At 46.7% G+C, this 18426-nt stretch overlaps 1 protein-coding gene and 1 long non-coding RNA gene across 2 annotated transcripts in view; both read right to left on the bottom strand.

Annotated features, from left to right (window-relative positions):
- LOC133265431 (uncharacterized) overlaps nucleotides 1-1646 on the bottom strand; it is a 223902-nt gene extending 222256 nt beyond the window's left edge. The window contains exon 1 of the long non-coding RNA XR_009741955.1: nucleotides 1243-1646. This is a non-coding gene — a long non-coding RNA (uncharacterized LOC133265431). The remainder of the gene's footprint in view (nucleotides 1-1242) is intronic.
- Nucleotides 1647-2771: 1125 nt separating this feature from the next.
- The window catches only part of LOC133265427 (gamma-aminobutyric acid receptor subunit gamma-4), a 35254-nt gene continuing 19599 nt past the window's right edge, over nucleotides 2772-18426 (bottom strand). The window contains exons 4-9 of the mRNA XM_061445938.1: nucleotides 12774-12994; nucleotides 12097-12179; nucleotides 10861-10998; nucleotides 9250-9402; nucleotides 7095-7297; nucleotides 2772-6079 (exon numbers count right to left, since the gene is read on the bottom strand). Coding sequence (XP_061301922.1) covers nucleotides 5786-6079; nucleotides 7095-7297; nucleotides 9250-9402; nucleotides 10861-10998; nucleotides 12097-12179; nucleotides 12774-12994 — 1092 coding nt within the window. The 3' untranslated portion in view covers nucleotides 2772-5785. The remainder of the gene's footprint in view (nucleotides 6080-7094; nucleotides 7298-9249; nucleotides 9403-10860; nucleotides 10999-12096; nucleotides 12180-12773; nucleotides 12995-18426) is intronic.

Genomic DNA, 18426 nt, shown 5'->3' on the forward strand with positions numbered 1-18426 from the left:
GCGATGCTGTGTGCGTTAGGGTGATCTTGTGGGGGTTTTAGTGGTTGGGAGGAGGCTCCTTCATTAGCATCAATGCTCTCTTTCCTTCTTCCTTTGGTAAATGGGATGTTTCGGGGAGATTTTAATGAGTTTCAAGGCTTGAGGGAGCGGCGGCTGAAGGAGAGATGTTTTGTCTCTCTCCTGAGTTAATTTCTATATCACATCAGGCATGACTAATGAACGCTTCTCAAAGTGTCACATACATGGTGGCCATGTGGGCTTAGGGCTGGATTCAGCAGCTGTGCAGGCACTGCTGCCCTTCACTTTTCCATGCAGTTTGAGGGCATGACGCTGAAATTGAGGGAGACCTTCTTCAGAGCTGGGGTTGTCCTTTTGGTTATGATCACGCCAAAAGTCACCAGCATTACTATGGGGAGAAGAAAGGCCAGAATGAAGTCTCCAAATATTAATATCACCACCCCAAAACACATGGGTGTTTTCTTTACAATGGCAACAGACTGAGGGCCAAGCAAGGGCTCCTCTTGCCTTAGAAACAATGATTTTAAATGATAGGGACTCCTTTGGAGCAGTGTTGATTTGAAGCCACTTCTGCCTTCCCTAAAAAACTTCCCCCACGCACCCCAAAAATACCATTCTTCCCCACTTTCTGACAAGATATTTTTTCAGAGGAAATAAAAATATTAACCAGCCACAGTAACCCCATCGGGGCAGGCATGAGGGGGGACAATTTTTAGCCTTCTTAGATGGGGATAGACATGGGGTTAAGACAGGTAGTCCATACTGTTGTTTATTATCTATAAGTAGCATCCAGAAATCTCAGTTAAGGATCAAGCCCTAGTGTACTAGTCCCTGTACAAACACACAATAAGAGAGCCCCTGCCCTGAAGAGCATACAGTCTAAAAATGGTCCCTTACACAGCATAATCTGGGGGGGGAAGATAGGAATTGGAGACAAAGAAATGAGAAATCAATGTTTTTCCTTTCTTGCGTCTTCCAAAAAAACCCTATAAAACATAAATGCTGAAGTCATAATTTCCAGTCCCCATCATTACCTAGATGTAATCATTGAATCATTTAGGTTAGAAAAGACCCTTAAGATCATCCAGTCCAACTGTAAACCAAACACTGTCAAATTCACCACTAAACCACCACCCCAAGTGCCCCATCTACACGTCTTTTAGATACCTCCAGGAATGGTAATTCAGCCACTGCCCTGGGCTGGCTGTTCCAGGGCTTCATAACCCTTTAGTGAAGAAATTTTTCCTGATATCTAATTTAAACCTCCCCTGGCACAACTTGAGGCCCTTTCCTCTTGTCCTGTTGCAACATCCTCCTTTCAGGCAATTATAGAGAGCAATAAGGTCTTTCCTCAGCCTCCTTTTCTCCAGACTATACACCCCCAGGTCCCTCAGCTGCTCCTCATAAGGCTTGTGCTCCAGACACTTCATCAGCTTCTTTGATCTCCTCTGGCCCCACTTCAGCACCTCAGTGTTTCTCTTGTAGTGAGGGGCCCAGAACTGAACACAGGATTCGAGGTGCAGCCTCACCAGTGCCCAGTGCAGGGGCACAGTCACTGCCCTGGCCCTGCTGCCACACTGGTGCTGATACAGGCCAGGATGCTGGTGGCTTCTTGGCCACCTGGGCACAGGCTGGCTCATGTTCAGCTGGTGGCTGACAAACACCCCCAGGTCCTTTTGTACTGAGCACCTTTCCAGGCATGCTGCCCCAAGCCTGTAGCCTTGCATGGGGTTGTTGCGATCCAAGAGCAGGACCCAGCACTTTGCCTTGTTGAATCTCATGCAATTGGCCTCCCCTATTGATCCAGTCTGTCCAGATCCATCCTCTCTGGGGAAGGTCTTCTTCAATCTCCTTAAAAGCTAGATTAACCAGTCCAGGCTCTGCAATTTTCTGCCACAAGTGATGATCCTTCACTTGGTACCTCTGGATCTTTGGGTGCGTTTGTCTCCATCTTGGTAAGGGGTGTTTATTCCCTTTGGAAATGGGATTCTTTTTCCACTGTCATTCAGATTTGTATTTCTTGAAACCAGGACAACTAATTCTTCTGCACTTGAGCTTCTAGTTCACACCTCTTCATTGACTGACACTCTGCCTCGAAAGGACAGAAGACAATCAGCTTATCCAACAGGATTCATACTAGAAAGCTGGAAAGAGATTTTTCCAATCTGCAGGAAAAAAAATTATACTCCTGCATGAAGTTTTCAAGGCATTTGAAACAGTGCGTATGTCCAAGGGGGTGTCCATAGCAGAGCCTAAAGGCAGATGTGGCAGATGAGTTCATTATCCACTTCATCCTGGAAGCTGTAGAGATGATTGTCCAGCAAGAAGTGGAACTGACCACACAGCAAAGTTCACTAACTTACTTGGGATGTGTGTTCTTCTGCTACAGGATCAGCCACGATAGCCAGCATCAGGCACTCTCTGGCCACCAGCAAGGAAACTTGTCATATCTGAAATAGGTCCACAACCCACTCCAGTGTGATGGCAGAAAAGACAACATGTTGGGAAAGGCAAGTGGTCTGTGCCGGTCTAGGAGGGGATCAATGGGCTCAGCTCCCACTGCCCTGCTGTGCAGGGCCACACACCGCTACTGGATGTCTCTGTACCCTGGATTCCCTGCTATAAGCAGGGAAACCTTTTTTTGAGGAGCCTGGACTTTGCAAAGTAATTCCCCCCAAAATGGTGGATTTTTCTTTCTGGCTTTTCTTAACTTTCCTTTTTTTGAGATACTGTAGAAACTTAAAACCATGATGGATTTGTGCATGCCTTTATTTATTGAGCTATTTATGATGGGCACAGATTTCCCTAAGCCATAAAGCCCCCTCCCTCCTCCTTCCCCAGGCTTAGTAATCAGCTTCCTTGTGCTCCCACCCACACTACACTATTTTCCTCTGTCAAATCCTCCATCATTGGTTAAATTACCTAGGTGTGTGTTGGCTTTATCTTTTTTTTTGGTGAAATCTTATGATTTTTCAAGTCTACTTTGCCCAAGTCCCCGTCATCCTTTTAGGGCTCTCATACAACCTGCTCCTCTCCTGGCTGATTCTCTAAAAGGCCTAATTTCAACAAGCTGCTGAAGTCTGTCCTCTGGTCCCCATGATGATCATCTGTGTCCTTCAAGCCTCTCAGGTGCTTCAGAGCTACAGTGAATTGCAGATGTTTGGACTCCTTTGCACATGGATGTTAAATTTTCCCTTCCTTCATCCCTTTCTCAGCTGCTCCCGTTCCACGTTTTGCTGCCTGTGCCCTGCAGCCTGCATTGCCTGCACACCTTTTATGCCACCATTCTGTTAATGACTGTATTTGGCACAGGCCCTGGTTTGCCACCAGGGTGCCAAGTCCCACACACATGCTACCAGCTGCCTTCTGACATGTGAAGACTCGCTTCACTCAGCATCTGTCACGTGAGCCAGTTTTAATCTAGGATGCTCTTTCCTTTTGGCTCCCTGCAGAGATCACAGGACCCTGTTTAATCCAGCTCCCTGTTGGTGTGTGGTTGAGTCATAGGAGGCTTTTCTGTTGCTACATCTAATAGAGCTTTGCTATCAGGAGCAGAGCATCAACCCGCTTGGCTGGGAGTCGGCGCTGTCACCCAGCAGCTCTTCTTGTCTGGAAGTGGTTTTGATTCTTTTCTTAGACTTCTCCCTCTCTGTGTCTTTCTCTCTAAAACATTAATTTCCTCTAATTAGAGCCGCCTTAACAATTCTTTTTCCCCCTCTCCTCAGTTAATTTCCTCTAATTAGAACCTCCTTAATAATTCTTTTGCTAAATCAATTTCCTTAGTTAGAACCACCCGCCATAATTCCTTCTCATCCTTTCAAAAGCTGTCGGAGCAGCTAAGTAAATTATCCTTCTGGATAACCTTTGTCTCTTACTTGGTATTTTAAAAGAAGAACTGTAACAGGTTAGACAGGCACAGTTTCCCCTTCCAGAGCTATGCTGCTCTGACCCCATTAGGTTATACTTAGCAGAGTGCTGTACTACTGTATACTTAATTAGGTGCTCTACCTGTTCTTCTGGAACTAAGGTAAGGCTGTATTTATGAATGAATTAAACATGACACTTCATTATCCAGCTCGCATTTAAGTGTCAAAATGCATCTTTAAACCAGATCAAATTGCTCTCTAAGAACATGTAAAACCTGCTGCCTCTGTTAGCTGTGCAGTGAGCCAGCCCTTCCTAACTTTGTCTCTGCAGCCATGCTGGCTTTCTTCCTGTGGCAAGCCTTTGAAGTACTAGTCGTTTCTAAAGCCTGATGGTTTTAAAAAGGGTGTTTTGTTTGTAATTTACACACTAACTATTAATGGCACATTGCTTCTCGGTCATGCTGTGGCCCACATCAGCAGTTGCTATAAATGGGGGGGGAGCCGATTTACACATTATGGACCTTGGGCCTGAGTTTCCTCTTTTACATTATGCAGTTTCTTCCCAGTTGAGATAGTGTTACACATTTCTCTATCCCTTCATTGATGGACCATAAGGAACCATCTCACTATGACCTTCCTGAAATCTACCAGGGTGACTTGCTCCATTTCCTGATTTTAGAAAGAAAATGGCCAAGTATTGATGTGTCTGGGAAGAGCCATTCAGTTTAGTGGTCTGTTTTTTTATGTATTTATGGAAAAACCAAAACAGACATAAGAAAACACATTGGAGCTGCAGGAACGCTCTCTCCCCACCACTGGTAGGTGCAGTACTGGTAGCAGATCAGATTCTCTTTTCTATTACCCCTTTCTCAGGTTAGCAGCTACTACCAAGCAGGGATCTGATGGTTTCAACCAGTGTTGTTGTGAAGGAGAGCACTGCCCTTCTATGACACATGGTGCAATAAGGCCTAGTTCACATGAAACAGGCCAAAGAAAGCTACGTCACAACAGACTCACAAGGCTAGTTCTGGTCTTTTTAGCATAAGGACTTTCTCCCTCTTCTGGCTCTGCCCAAGGTAAGCTGCATAGCGTGCTCAGAGTCCTGATCACAAAGCAGAATGTCACTCTGTGCCATGAAGAGTCTGCTCCACCAGTAAGGCAGATGGGCCCTTCAAACTTGTGAAGCGCTTTTTACCACCATCTGATGAGAATCAGCAACTCCTCAGTGGGTGGATGCCTTGGGTGCCACTTGGTACAACAAGTGGAGTGATCCATGAGGAATGCGACATTCTAGGGGGAGGCTTGCAGCCGCTCCATCCAAGTAAGTGTCACTGTCAGCTTTCTGGGCAGGTTCAAAACATTTTAGCCAAGCTCAGCCACTGTGGAAAAGCTGTACTGCTGCCTTCTTAGACACTTCTTTCCTTCTGACCTTCCCAAGCCTCTAGTACTTCACAAAGTCTGTTCTGGAGGAAGTGGTGCAGAAGCTGTAAGATCTATTTTATTTCCTTTGCAGTCTTAATAACAATACAGAAAACTCCATTTGCCATCACTTCCCATGGGTTGGATGGGAAAATTAAACAAATTAAGGGTTTTGCTTTTGACAAAATCCCTAATTTTTGACATGGGAACAGGATGTTTGGGGGGCAATTTTACAAGGAGTAAAATGCTGGTGGTGCTGGAGAAAGGGTTCTTGGGGAAGGGTAGATTCTCTAAAAACATATGTTAGAAGGCTAAAAAAATGCTGTCTGTTCTTCTCAGAAGAGATGAGAGCAGGAAGAGGGAATCACCAGGTTGGATTGTTCAGACTGACAATCTACTACAATGGAAGAGATGTTCTCTATGCTCCTTGAGAAGCCCATCTTGCTGGTCTCCAGTCCATTCCAGCTGATGACAAAGAACAGCTAGAGATAGAGATAGGCAATCCAGTAGACAATGTTGAAGAGCAGGAAGGCGGTGGGGAAAAATACACGAGAGTAGGAGTCCAGGCGGGAGATGTGAATACGAACCCTCCCCTCCCGCCACATTCCTGTCTGACAGTCCTCAATGCAGCAGAAGAACCGCTCACATTCCTTTCCCTCCAAGCATGGGGAACCAGGGTCTTCATCCTCATCATCTTCGATCTCTGCAGGCCAGTGCATGATGTTGTTGATGTTGATGGTGGTAAAGGATGGCATCACCTGTGCACAGGTAGGTGGCTGTAATGGGGGGGAGTAGGTGAATTAAAGGGAAGGAAAAGGCAAGAAAACATGTTCTAGACATCCAAAGCCCTCTACTTGGCAATAGGTCAGTTCATAGCATAGGTGCTGTTCAATGTACCTGGTTGTAAATCACTACCTTGGTCTACTGCGGAGACTGGCAGCTACCTGCATGACTGTGATTTTCCTCCCTGGCACCTAGGGCATAGCCTTAGTCAGCAAAGATCTAATTGCTCTGATTCCCCATCTCTGCTACTAACAGTCAGTGCAGAAACAGGACCTCTTTGATTTCAGGAGTGCTAGCCTCTTCCTTCATTCCCCTGAGCTCAGTTGTCTCTGAGGACACAGCACACAGGCCAGATGTGTCTTCTGGTTGCTGTAAATTGCTGGGGAAAGTCTGTATGTACTCATAACCTCTTGGCCCAGGAAAAGAGATGTATAATCAGCCTCAGAGAAGAGTTCTCTCCACCCATGCTGGGCAATGAGGCCGTCTTTGGTGTCAGTTCTGTCTCAATTCAGAGGCCTGTTTCAGCTGATGTGTCAGAAGTCCTGCAATGAGCTTGGGCAGATCTCAAGAGGATGATGAGCATGGTGTTCACTATTCCCATACTCAGGAGGTCTTCCAAGGTACAGACTATAAAAGAAAGTAGGTTTCTGCTTCTCTGTGTACCAGCATAAAAACAAGAACGTGGATCACCCTGTCTTAAAGTGGACATTTACATTTGGTCATGTGAATTATCATAAACTATACTGATAAGCTCTACAGCAATTTCAAAGAGGTGCCTGGCTCTGACAGGGACCTTCTTGTCTAAGGGAGCATCATCAGCTGCTTTTTCTAATTGTGTCTCATCTTTCAGGTACTCAGACCTAGCATACAGAGTGGTCCAAGGACCTAATGAACAGTGTGGGTCAGGCACTAAACCAGATCAGCAATTTCCATGCAGGCTGAGGAGGGATATTTCTAAATAGCTTGAGGTTCTAACAGCACCCACCTCTGCTGTTCCCCTTGACCTACCAGCCTGGCTTTCCTGTTGTTGTGCTCAACTGGTTTCTTGTTTCCCACCAGGTAGTTGAGTGTAGCATACTCCATGAGAGCTGCAAAGACGAAGATGAAGCACACAGAGACAAAGAGGTCCATGGCTGTGATGTAGGAAACACGGGGAAGGTGCTTGCGGGAAATGGTACTCAGGGTGGTCATTGTCAACACAGTTGTGATACCTAAGAGAGAAAAGAGATGGTTTTAGTAATAAAGTGGAGCACTTCTGTCTTCTACATGCATCCAACCCCCCAAACATCCCCATTTACACTCTTCTGTGTGAGAGAAATTCCGCTGGTTGTTTGGTCCTGTTTTTGCACTGCTCAGCAAGACTCTGGCTGTGAGGTTCCCTCTAATAATGCTCTTATGGAAGAAGAGCTGTTCAAAACCCAAGCGTCACACAGGCCACCAATGTGGGCTGGTAAAGGAGCAGAGAACTCGGACTGTGCTTAAGACTGTATACAGGAAAAGAAGCTTTGATAATGGGAGGGTAATGTAGTAAGCACCAGTCACAAGGATCCCTTTCTCGCCTTGGTCTCTAATTCTTACCCATAAGCCTTCCACCTACTTGTCACTATTCTTCAGAGACGGCTCTTCACAATCTATTAATTTCTCAATGTAGAGGGCAAGTGGGGAGGAGATGATAAAGAATCTTTTTTGACTTGAATGAGGCTTGGAATTGTTTTTTGCAGCAGCAGTAAAGCTCACAAAACAAAATATCCGGTGCTGGTACCATGATCCATCATCCACTGCTTTTTAGGATGTGGAGAAGAAGCAGCAACTCCACCTGTTCCTCCTTCTGTAGCATTCGTGTAAACCAACCTGCCACCCTTTCCTGGGTGAGTCGAATGGCTCAGGGTGGCAGCATAGCAAGAGATTTACATATTTTCCTTCTGTATTTGCATTAGCAGATGTGATGTGACTTCCCATATATTTGAAATGCCAATGGAACTGGTCCAGTTTATCTCTCCTTAATATAGACTGGCAGGTTTGAAATGTACTGGGGATCATTTGTATTAAGGATAGCAGGGACTCTGTAGAGAATACATCGCTCTTGATGTGCTGAGGTCCCTTCTCATAGAGATGGCCCCCCCGGGAAAACTTGCCTTTGTTTTTTGAGTCAGCCACCATAGTGGTGTCAGCTGCACAGAACATTTTGCCTCTTGCTGTCCATTCCTTTCCCAGCCACAGACTACAGCGTTCCTTCATCTCCATTGGAAATGACACTCCATTCCTCTTCCTGCTCTATCCATGGCCACCAAAGAAATTGATTTTGATAGGGAGGCGGGGATAGATGGTCAGAATGGATGGATTCTGAACAGCCCTGCCTGATGCTGAAGGCCCCTCGCCTCTCCTCTTCCTTCCCTCCCTCCCCTCAGAGGCTTGCAGGCAGGGCTGGGAATGCTACTGAAGGGAAAGTCAGCAGGGCTGATGGGAAGGATAGCATTGGGAAGCAGAGCTTGACAGCCGAAATGCATTAAATATTCGTAAAGACCTCTCTAGTGCCTATCAGAGCAGGATTCAATCAACATAAGCATTTTCCTGTCTCAAAGAGCCACCGCAGGTTGCTGAGAAAATCTAAACAACAGGCAGAGCTGTTGCCACATCCTGGACTCCCACTGTGGTGTGACTGACAGAGAAAGGCTGTACCTACAGGGCTGCCACATCCTGGGACTCTGTGGGTACAGCTGAGCAACTTTGTTCATTACCGTACAGCCTTTATGTCACTGGTCCTACACTGACCCCTTGAAAAGGGTTGAGGAAATGCAGAATGCACGCATGTGACACGAGCCCTTTGGCCAGCATCGGAATACCACAGCTCACCCCTTCCCTCTCCTTTTTGGTACATGAGAATACCTCATTGTCAACTTGGAAAAGGCTGTGTTCAGGTCTCAGATTGAGATATGAGAGTGCTGTGCTACCCTGAAATAATCCAGTAGCACAAGCTAGCACAGCTGGAGATTTGGTTGAGCCTGACGACAGTGTTACACATACAAAGACGGAAGAATGGACTATCCTCCAGGATGCTGAATGATGGCACAGAAAAGTGCTTAAGGAGTTTTTTGACTTCAACACTGTCTGCAAGCCTTACAGAGTTCAACAAGCATCAGACATGCAATAACCTGTCTCTTACCCAGAGATGTCCTGGCTGGTGTAGAGTCTCTCTTGATCCAGAAGGAAACCCAGGAAAGAACAACAGTCAGGATGCAGGGAATGTAGGTCTGAATGGCAAAGTAACCCATACGTCTACTTAGGTCAAAAGAAACTGTCATCACCATATACTCCCCTAGGAAAAAGTAACAGAGACATTAGAATCACAAAGTGCCTTCCTAAAACACAAAAATCAGCAAAGTTTCAGAATTTGGAGTGTTTCTGATGAGGTTTTCTTGTAGTTTTAACTGCCTGGCCAGCTGGTTTTGTGGCTGGCTTTGTGGCTGCCCAGGTTGTAAGCTCCATGGCCAGCTGTGTGGCCTGCTCAGTAGGTTTAGTGACTCTCCAGCACTGCGGCTGGCTGGTTTTATGGCTAATGGACCTGTGGCTACATGGCTGGCTCTGTAGCTGTCTGACTTACTGTCTTTGTGACTAATGGAAGAGCTGACTTTGTGGTTGCCCAACTGGCTGCCTGGCTATGTGGCCACCAGGCTGTACAGTCCTGGCTGCGTGTCCAAGCACACTGAAAAACAGACTGGACAAGTTTCAGGGAAGAAACTACAGTGAGTATTCATCTTCAGCTGATTGATGTGAAGGTTTCTTTTCTATAGAAGCTATTTAGCTGTAACAGGCTACACGGTTTGGCTCGCTAACTATCTACCTGAGCTGTGACAAAGGAGGTGTCCTTCAATCACTTCCATTGAGACTCTAGTTCTGTCCCTGGAAAAGGCATGTGGTGCTGTACATCCTAATTGCTCATTTGGCAACTTGCAGCTGAGGTTCTCCCTCTTTTTCAGAGGCTCCTAGTGAGTACTGGAAAAAAGCCACCTGAAACTCCAGGGTTAAGATGGAGCTTGCAAGCAATTACCGGAAAAGAGAAACATCAGACAGACACTGGTGCATTCAAGACACTTTGACTGCACCACTTCTTGTCCTGGTTTGTGCTGCCTTTTCTACCCTGGTTAGAGGCTGGCTGCTGGTGCTGGCAACAGCAGCTTTCTGCAGCACTACCTCAACTTGCTGCTTCAGAGGGCTTGAAACATATGAGCTGACCCCATCTGCAGGAATCCAAAGAAGCTTTCCTCTGTTATCTGTGGAAAGGAGTGGGGATGTGAGCTATTATGAGGAGGTGGAACCGGAGGGCCTCCATTCACTGGTTTCTTCACACATGCAGCCTATTTCCTGTCTCTTCAAGCGTAACTCGGGTTTCTTCACCCCACACAATTTTACAGGGGGGAAGTTCTGATTTCTCCACCCTTGTTCTGATTATAAGCATCATGCAGGGATCATACAGTATGCACATACTGCAGCAAGAGAGCTCCGCCTCCTCTCCCTCCTGACCCTTCAGTTAGAGATAGCTTCATTCACATCAGCATTGTCACTGTTCATAAGTCAGTAGTTTTGTCCTACCCCTGCTTAGTCTTCACCTCACCCTTCACCTCCAGCACTTCTGCTCCCTCAAGCAAAGGTCCATCCCTTCATCTACATTGTGACCTTCCTTCCCTACCACTGTGGAGCTGTCTGATGACTCCTTTCCCTGCCATGAGGTCTCCACCACACTGCTGTTTCTGTGGGCTGGCTCCCTTTGCCTCACCTGCCCCAGTCCTGAGAACTTCTGAGGTGTTCCTCAGGCCAGTGAAGTCAAACTGGTAGAGCCTCCAAGTGCGCTGGTCAGAGACCTCAATGGAGTAGCGCCTCCAGCGATAGACGATCTCCTCACGTGGGTATCCATCTGGGAAAAGCGGGAGGACATCAGTGAAAGACTTCATCATGTTCCTCCAGCTTACTGAGCAGGTATTTCTGGTGCTCGTTGGACCTTCACTGCTCCTCATGACTACCTTCCTTTCTCAAGCATGAGTACACCAAGAATACAAAGCTGCCAACAAGTGAGGTAGCATGGCTGTGGCTGCTCTGACTATCCCTGTATCTCTCACCCTAGAAATTGATCTATGTATGGAAAAGGAAGGGTGCATTCTCCATGGAGAAGGGGACCTGGCTCCTGCAGGCTGCTTCATGGTTTCTCCTTGCTCTGGTTTTCTTGGCAAAGAAACAAACCTACTGTGAAGCAGGGACCTTGACACCTACGAAAGAGCTCCTCAGAGTAGGGAAGGAGCGAGAGTTTGGCAGCCAAATAAAAGTGTGTTTCTAATTATCAAGCATGTGGGGCATGTACTGTTAATTAGCAAAGAACGAGGGATGGTGGGAGATGAGGGGATGATATCTCCTCAGCATGCTGCCTCTCTCTGAGGCACTTCAGAGCCATGTGAGCTGCATCTCTTCAGTGGCAAGGGGAAGCGGGAGAGGCGAACCCGAGCTAAAATGACTAAACCAGTTTTCCAAGCAACGAGTGAGGACAGGAAACTCTTGGTGCAGAAAGGCTCCCTGCAAAATTGTCAGTGGGAATGTGCCAACATCAACAGCCCTTTCTGCTAATGCGTATAGACAAGTGGGGATTAGGTGCAGAGGTCTGAGGCTCTGAGCTGAGGTCTGGAAAGCCAAGCTGTTGCCTCAGAGGGTGGGAGAAAGGGAGAAGATGCAAGGCAGGATGGATGCCATTTGTCTGGAGTGACCAGAAGATCAGTGGAATAATCACCCTTAACTTTCCACCCAAATTAAGGGACACTCAGAGGTGCTGTGAATCTATCCCTGCAGATAGGCTCTGCTAGCCCAGGAGTGGGAGGAAGCTTCAGGGCATGGTGGGTAACAGTCCAAGAAGAGAGTCATAAAGATCAGGTGGAAAAGGGAGGATGGTCTTCCCAAAAGAGTTTTACACCAGTGAGGTTTTTCTACTTGCCTTCTAAAGCTATTTAAACAATACGTGTATACTCACAACTGGAAAAAACCAAAGGGCAGGAGTGAGTGTCCATTGGGAAATTCTGCAGCTGGAGCAGACATTCAGCCTCGATTGTCAACCTGAGAGAGGAAGCGAGAGAGGAGACTGAGATTTTGTGTTGAAGGTGGTTTGATTTCAACACCACAATGTGACAGAGGAATTCTCGCTTCCTTGAGAGAGAAACACTAATTTGTTGAAGATCAGTCTGTTTGCAGGAACATTTCAACACAGCACCAAAACAAAACATATGTTTGGGTATTTCTAAAGTGAGAAAAAACATCTAATTTTCACATTCAAAAAGCCTTTTTTATTTGATAAGTTTTTGAGATTCATTTATGGGAGTGAGAATCTGTGGGAAACAAAAAATAAATGTTTATTATGAGAAGGAAATAGATGGACTGACCAACATTAACTTTTAAAGGACTTTGGTTTAGGAAACCATTTGTAGCTTTAACTCTTTTTTAGGCATTATATGGAAAAACAGTTTGATTTTTTGGAAGCCTTCATCCTGGGAAGAGGAAGCCCATTCTGCAACCAGTACTGCACATCTACTCCCATCAGCACTGTGAGACATCCCCACTACTGTGTCTCAGGCCACTTGGAAACCTGCTCTGCTTTGACCAGCTCCTTGTTCCCTCACCTCAGCAGCCAGCTACAGCGCCTGCTGCTTGTACCTGAGCGTGTAGAGCACTTTTCCGTCATTCCAGATGCGAAGGAGCTGATTAGGAGTGGTTATCCAGTGGGAATCAGCCCGCTTGGAGTTCCTAAAAAAGGTGTCTGGGATCCAGATGCGGCTCACCATGTTGGTGTTGAGCGTGAGGGCCTTCAGGGTGCTGTTGAAGCGAAGACGTCGGTCATACCATGTCTGAGCAAAGAAGATGTCAATGGTGTATTCCTGTGAAAGGGAAGGAAGAATGTGTCCTTCTGAGAGGGATTCATGCAAAGCATAGCCCTGTCCTCTGCTCTGCAGGCACCATTCTGGAGTTACAGTCAGAACATCTGCTTTTTAAGCCTAAGAGAAGGTGTCAGTGACCACTGACACATTTCCAGGCTCATCTTTAGCTGAGGGTCAGGACATCCATGGCACACTTGGGAAGAGCCAAAGACTGTGCGCTGACTGGTGTGCTGAGCCATAGCACGTTTCGCCTGACCCATGGCTGGAAAGCCAAGACCATATAATGAGGGCCTAGGCTTCCTCTTGATGGACAACTCAAGCCAAACACTCTTTTTAAGCACAGGCATGAAGGAACAGTGTAGACATTGGCTGAATACAACCCTAAGTTCAGCTACACCTTTCAAACACAGGCAAGGAAAGCTGCTCACCAGCTTACCAGAGAAGGCAAGCAGGCAGCTCTTTCTGTTAGTTATTAGGATCCAACCCAGGAGTGCTCTGTACACCTAATTTGTACATATAGCAATAGTAGTGTTGTGCATAAAGCTAATGAGGATCCACCCCTTACTGCAGGACTTAGACTGTAAATAGTTTATACAGAAAACCAGGGCACTGTGGGCTCCTGGGCAGATACCCCTTGCTGAAGATTAGACAAGGAAGCTGGGGCAGGGGCTGCTATGGACCCAGCTCTTGGTGCAACCGGTTCAAAAGCTTGAACAAGGTTGCACCGTGTTCTTTTACAGACAGAACATGGAGTTTCCACAAAATGAGAACCTTTGGTTTTAGAGGGAGAGGGTGTCCAAGCTCACCCCTAACTAGCATGGCTGGGAGGCAGCTCCTGCCCGGATTGGGCTGGCAGCAGTCCACCTCATTAACCCACCTTTCTGCTGCAAGCCAATTTGCTCCTTACCCTCTTTCTCATCTGCCTGTGAAGGTGCTAATTAGTGCCATGCAAGAGCCTGTGTGGCACTCAGTGCCTGGCTGAACCAGACCCCCAGGTCCACTTCCACCAGCTCATCATAAACAGTCACCTGCTCCTGACAGCTCTTCTCCAACCTGGGCTTTGCTCCCTTTCACTCCTGTTAAACCCCCATGACCACAGAGGCATTATCTCCCTCTCTCCTGCAGACAGAGATGAACAATGTCTGACTTTGCCATCTCTCCCTCTCATTCTCCTCCTCCCTCTATTGATTTATCTCAGTGGAATTTTTATGACTGCAGCACACCCTCCCTCCGCTGCCCTTGCTGCTGGTTCAGAGCCGACTCCTCAAACCATGCTGCTAAAATAGATGCTGTGCTCTTAGCGCGCTCCCTTGGACAGCTTGTCCTGCTGGGGCAGGCAGAGCAGGGCAGCGCACGACTCCCCACTTCACTTTCCTCCCCCTCGCTCCATTGTCAGCCAACCGGCGAGGAGTGATTGGTACCAAAAACGTCCCTTGCATAGGAATGAGATCATGAGAAAAGAACATTTGCCATCAGGCGGCCAAGTCTCTCTCTGGACTGATCCTTCACCCGGGTTAGACACAGGCATGAGCAAAGGTGACAGTGATGAGGTCCTCACATATCTCTAAATGGGGACAGTTGCAGCATGCTCAAAGTGATGGCATTTCCCCTGCAGTTCATTCAAAACAGACATGAGGAGACTGAGCAAGGATAGCAGCAGCCCCCAAAGCCAAGTGCACAAGCATAGCCGCTACCCCAGGGCAGGAGGTGGGAAGAGCCCATTCCAGCATCTGAGTGCTCTGGATTGCACTAGATATTGCTTGGATGTAGGGTATGTAGTGATGAAGGCATGGATGGGGCCGTGAACACTGAAATAGAGCCCACAGATGGGCAAATCAGCATTGACACAGCAGGGACAAGATGGGGTAACGGCAGCCCAAGAAAATGACATATATGGGGAGGCCTGACTGTATTCTGTTTGGGGCTGTTTTCTTTTCCTTGCCAGCTTCCAGCTGTTGGGACTAAAACCCTGTTTGACCCAGTACGAGCTTACATCGCTCCTCCTAAGCAGTATCTGTGGTATAGAAGAAAGCAACCAAAAATGCAATTATAAATCCATGTTAGATGCCACTATCAATTTCTAACTCCTGACTGGAGTAATTTGTGAGCTCTTGCTTCTGGGGTGGCTGCTCAGGTTAGATGTCCTGCTGGGAAGTTCAGCATTCAGCACTGGGATAACCAGTGCTAATGTTTTGGGAGAGTGGAGGGTCAGCTATCCCAGGGGTTTAGTATTTGTTGTCAAGCAGAGATTTTCAGAAGGGATGAGCATTAAAGAGCTCCTCTTGTGCCATTCATAGCCAGCCTTTGCAAAAGGTGTAGTGCACAAGTCATTCACCTCTTCTGAAAAACCTGAGCTGTTATTGTCACTGTCCTGGTGTTTGATCTAATTTCAGAGGCTATTATTAGCACAGCTATTCATGAGGAAGAACTTAGTAGCTGAGCTGGCTCCCTTGCCTGTATGTGAGGAACCCATTGGGAAATGTTGGCATTTGGAAATGTATTTTCATTCAGAATTATCTGAGGCAAGATTTATATAAGAACGCTGCAGCCTTTGGGAGCACTTCTACCCTTCCAGTTCTCTCCCCCATCCCTGTTTGTGTGTGGTCCTTGGTTGCTGGCTGGGGTTAAACCAGTTCCTGAAGACTTTAGCACTGCTCCCACAAGGTGAGGTCTGCATTGGTGCTGGGGAACCTTGCACAACTGTGGCTCTGCAGGGGGAGCAAAGTGCTCAGACCTTTCTCTGAGTATTAATCAGATTCCACTTAGCTGTTGATATCCGATTAAAATAGGAGGTGTTTGACCATGGGTTCCCTATGGTCATACTTCTGGAGGGAGATCCCAATACGATGCAGTCCAAGCTGTCTTCTGGAAGTGCCTCCCACTCTTTCTGACCTTACAAGAGTCCAGGCTGATCAAGGCTGAATAGCTGAAATTTGGCAGGATGAGCTCAGCCCCTAAAACTTGCTTCCTGCACCCCTGTAGTTTCTGTCTGCCCCTGATTCATTCTCAAGCATCAGAAAGAGACTTCTCAATACCTCAATTTCCCCGTGTAGAAAAAGGTTATTGTAAAATACGCCTCCAACACTACTGTACCATCTGCTGCGCAGCACATGGAGGTTGTTAACTTCTCTGTCAAAGCACGGGCTTTTTTAGTGTTTTCAACCAGAAGGAGCTAACGAAATAAGAGGAATCACTCTTCAGTTAGGTCGCGCCATTTAGATCACACGTGGGGTAGCACACGCATGTTGGCATGCATGCAGTTTTACATCAAATTTCAGTCACAGAATAATGAATCAAGCTACCCATAAGGCAATCACTGCCTATCCTAAATACTATCATGATCTTAAGGTCCTTTCCAACTCTAACTATTCTATGATTCTATGTGAGTTCATCCAGTTCTGGTGCTAGCTGTGCGGGTTTGTGCCCAGCTCAGCCTTTCAGCATGTCCCTGCTAGTCCCCTTGGTCACTGTCATCACACAGCACTGCTACACATCACTGCTCAGCCCTTGTTTTCCTCATGTGGGCAGCATGGATGGTGGTGGAAACCCAATTCAAAAAAAAAAGGCAAAATCTGAAAACACTTAATGGAAAAAACCTGTCCTGCAAAAGAGCATTTGTGGGAAATAAAGGGATGTGGAGTTGACAAGAATATTTCATCTTGGAAGCAAAAAAATAAAGCAACAACAAAAAGATTTTACTGCATTCACAAACCCTTTCATTTTTAAAGCCATAGTTTAAGTAAAAAGCCATGCAATTTCCATGTGAAAAGTAATTTCAAAGAAAACCCCCAAATTTTCCATCCAAAGGAAAATGAACAGGTTCAGAAATCAGCCTGTCACCAGCACAAGAGAGTTTGGAGCTGACCAGTGCTCTCAGTGTGCTGCCCTAAGCCCTGCTCTGTGTCACCTCAGCCACTCTGCCCTAACCTTCACAGCCCCAAAGCACCCATTCCATTCCCGACATCCAAATACAGCCAGAACATCCAGCCTAGCCCCAGTTCACTCCTCCCTCTTCCTCTTCTCTCACCTCTGTGTGTATGTGCACACATATTGGGAATCAACCAGTTATTTCCAGTTGAATTTGGTCCCAGGAACTCTAGACTAATTTCTACCCTGGGTTCAGATGAGTAAGGGCTACCTGGTTTTAGACTAACAGCTTAAACTCACAGCATTAGCATGACACAGCTTGAAATTAGCTGTTTGTATTTTCAGGTTACCTTGTACACCAAGCCTGGAGCTGTGCACTACCACAAGAACCTTTTCAAATGGCTCAATGCATGTGCAATTCAGCTGACCCCTCTCAAGCGTGCGTCTAGTGGGATACAGAGGAATTGGTACCCCATGGCTCCTTTCTATCTAGGAGCTTCTTCCTCTGTGTTCTGTAAGACCTCAGCTTTCTGACAAATGCCCAAGAGAGAAGCAAAGCCGTGAGATGAAGATGTCTTAAATTTTTTCCTAAAATAGGAAAAAATTAAGGATTTCAAGGTGTTTTTTTACAGCTTCACTTGTATTCAACAGCAACAAGAAAACCTCCAAATAGGGAACACAGAACCTGGAAACAGGTTCCTCTATTTTTCTCCGTTGGAGAAAGAGTTTGGAAAAATCCTAAATAACAGTGAGAGGTTATGTCCTAGCCAGTCTCATTCTGGCTTTTATTCTTCTGATTTTGGTTTTATTCACATAGCCCCTTTCCTCTGCACTTCCAAGCAAATCCCTCGTTGCAGTACAGTAAAGCAGGTTGCTTTTCTCAGAAGCATGGCCAGCATTCCGTGTGGGCTGATGTGAATCTTATGGATCTATGCTGTCAATCACAGAGCTAAGCAAAAGGAGCATTACAGGCAAGCTCTTTGGGATGCTGCAGTCAGTGAGACCTCAGGAGTTACTGGAAGAGACCCAGGAATGGGGTGTATTTCAAGGGCTGATAGGAGGCTCCATGCAGCCCAAGGCAAGCCAGGAAGCTTCTCCTCCAGTCTCCCTCCTCTACAATACAGGGGTCAGCCCAAGCATCCCCGCTTCAGACAGAACTGCATTCAACAACTCTATACCCCTGCACAGGTGAGCAGTTTCCTCTCCACAGCCTCCCACACATCCCTCCCAGCATGCAAACATCTCTGACAAACCCCTGGAGCTCCATGTCCCAGGGAACACACTCAGCAATAGCAAAAAGTCGGGAGACACTCTCCAGACTAAATAAAGTAAAGAAAATAGCCTTGTTTTACAATACTCTTCAAATCTGATGTTCCACTTCTTGTCCCTACAGCTTGAGGGCAGGAACGTGCTTCTAGCATGACATGTGCAAGCACTCTTCAAAGGCAGCAAGCAGAGAGGACGTGTACTAACAGCATATGCTAACGCCTGACACTCACCACTTCAGAGACCAGTTGGGCAGCGTCAAGCCTGTCCTATGAGTGAGACACCTCGCTTGTGAATGC

The sequence above is a fragment of the Pezoporus flaviventris genome, unplaced genomic scaffold (assembly GCF_033815535.1).
Source record: "Pezoporus flaviventris isolate CSIRO_AGI_PZ_B2104156 unplaced genomic scaffold, CSIRO_AGI_Pfla_v1 ptg000005l, whole genome shotgun sequence".
Taxonomy (NCBI): Eukaryota; Metazoa; Chordata; class Aves; order Psittaciformes; family Psittacidae; genus Pezoporus; species Pezoporus flaviventris.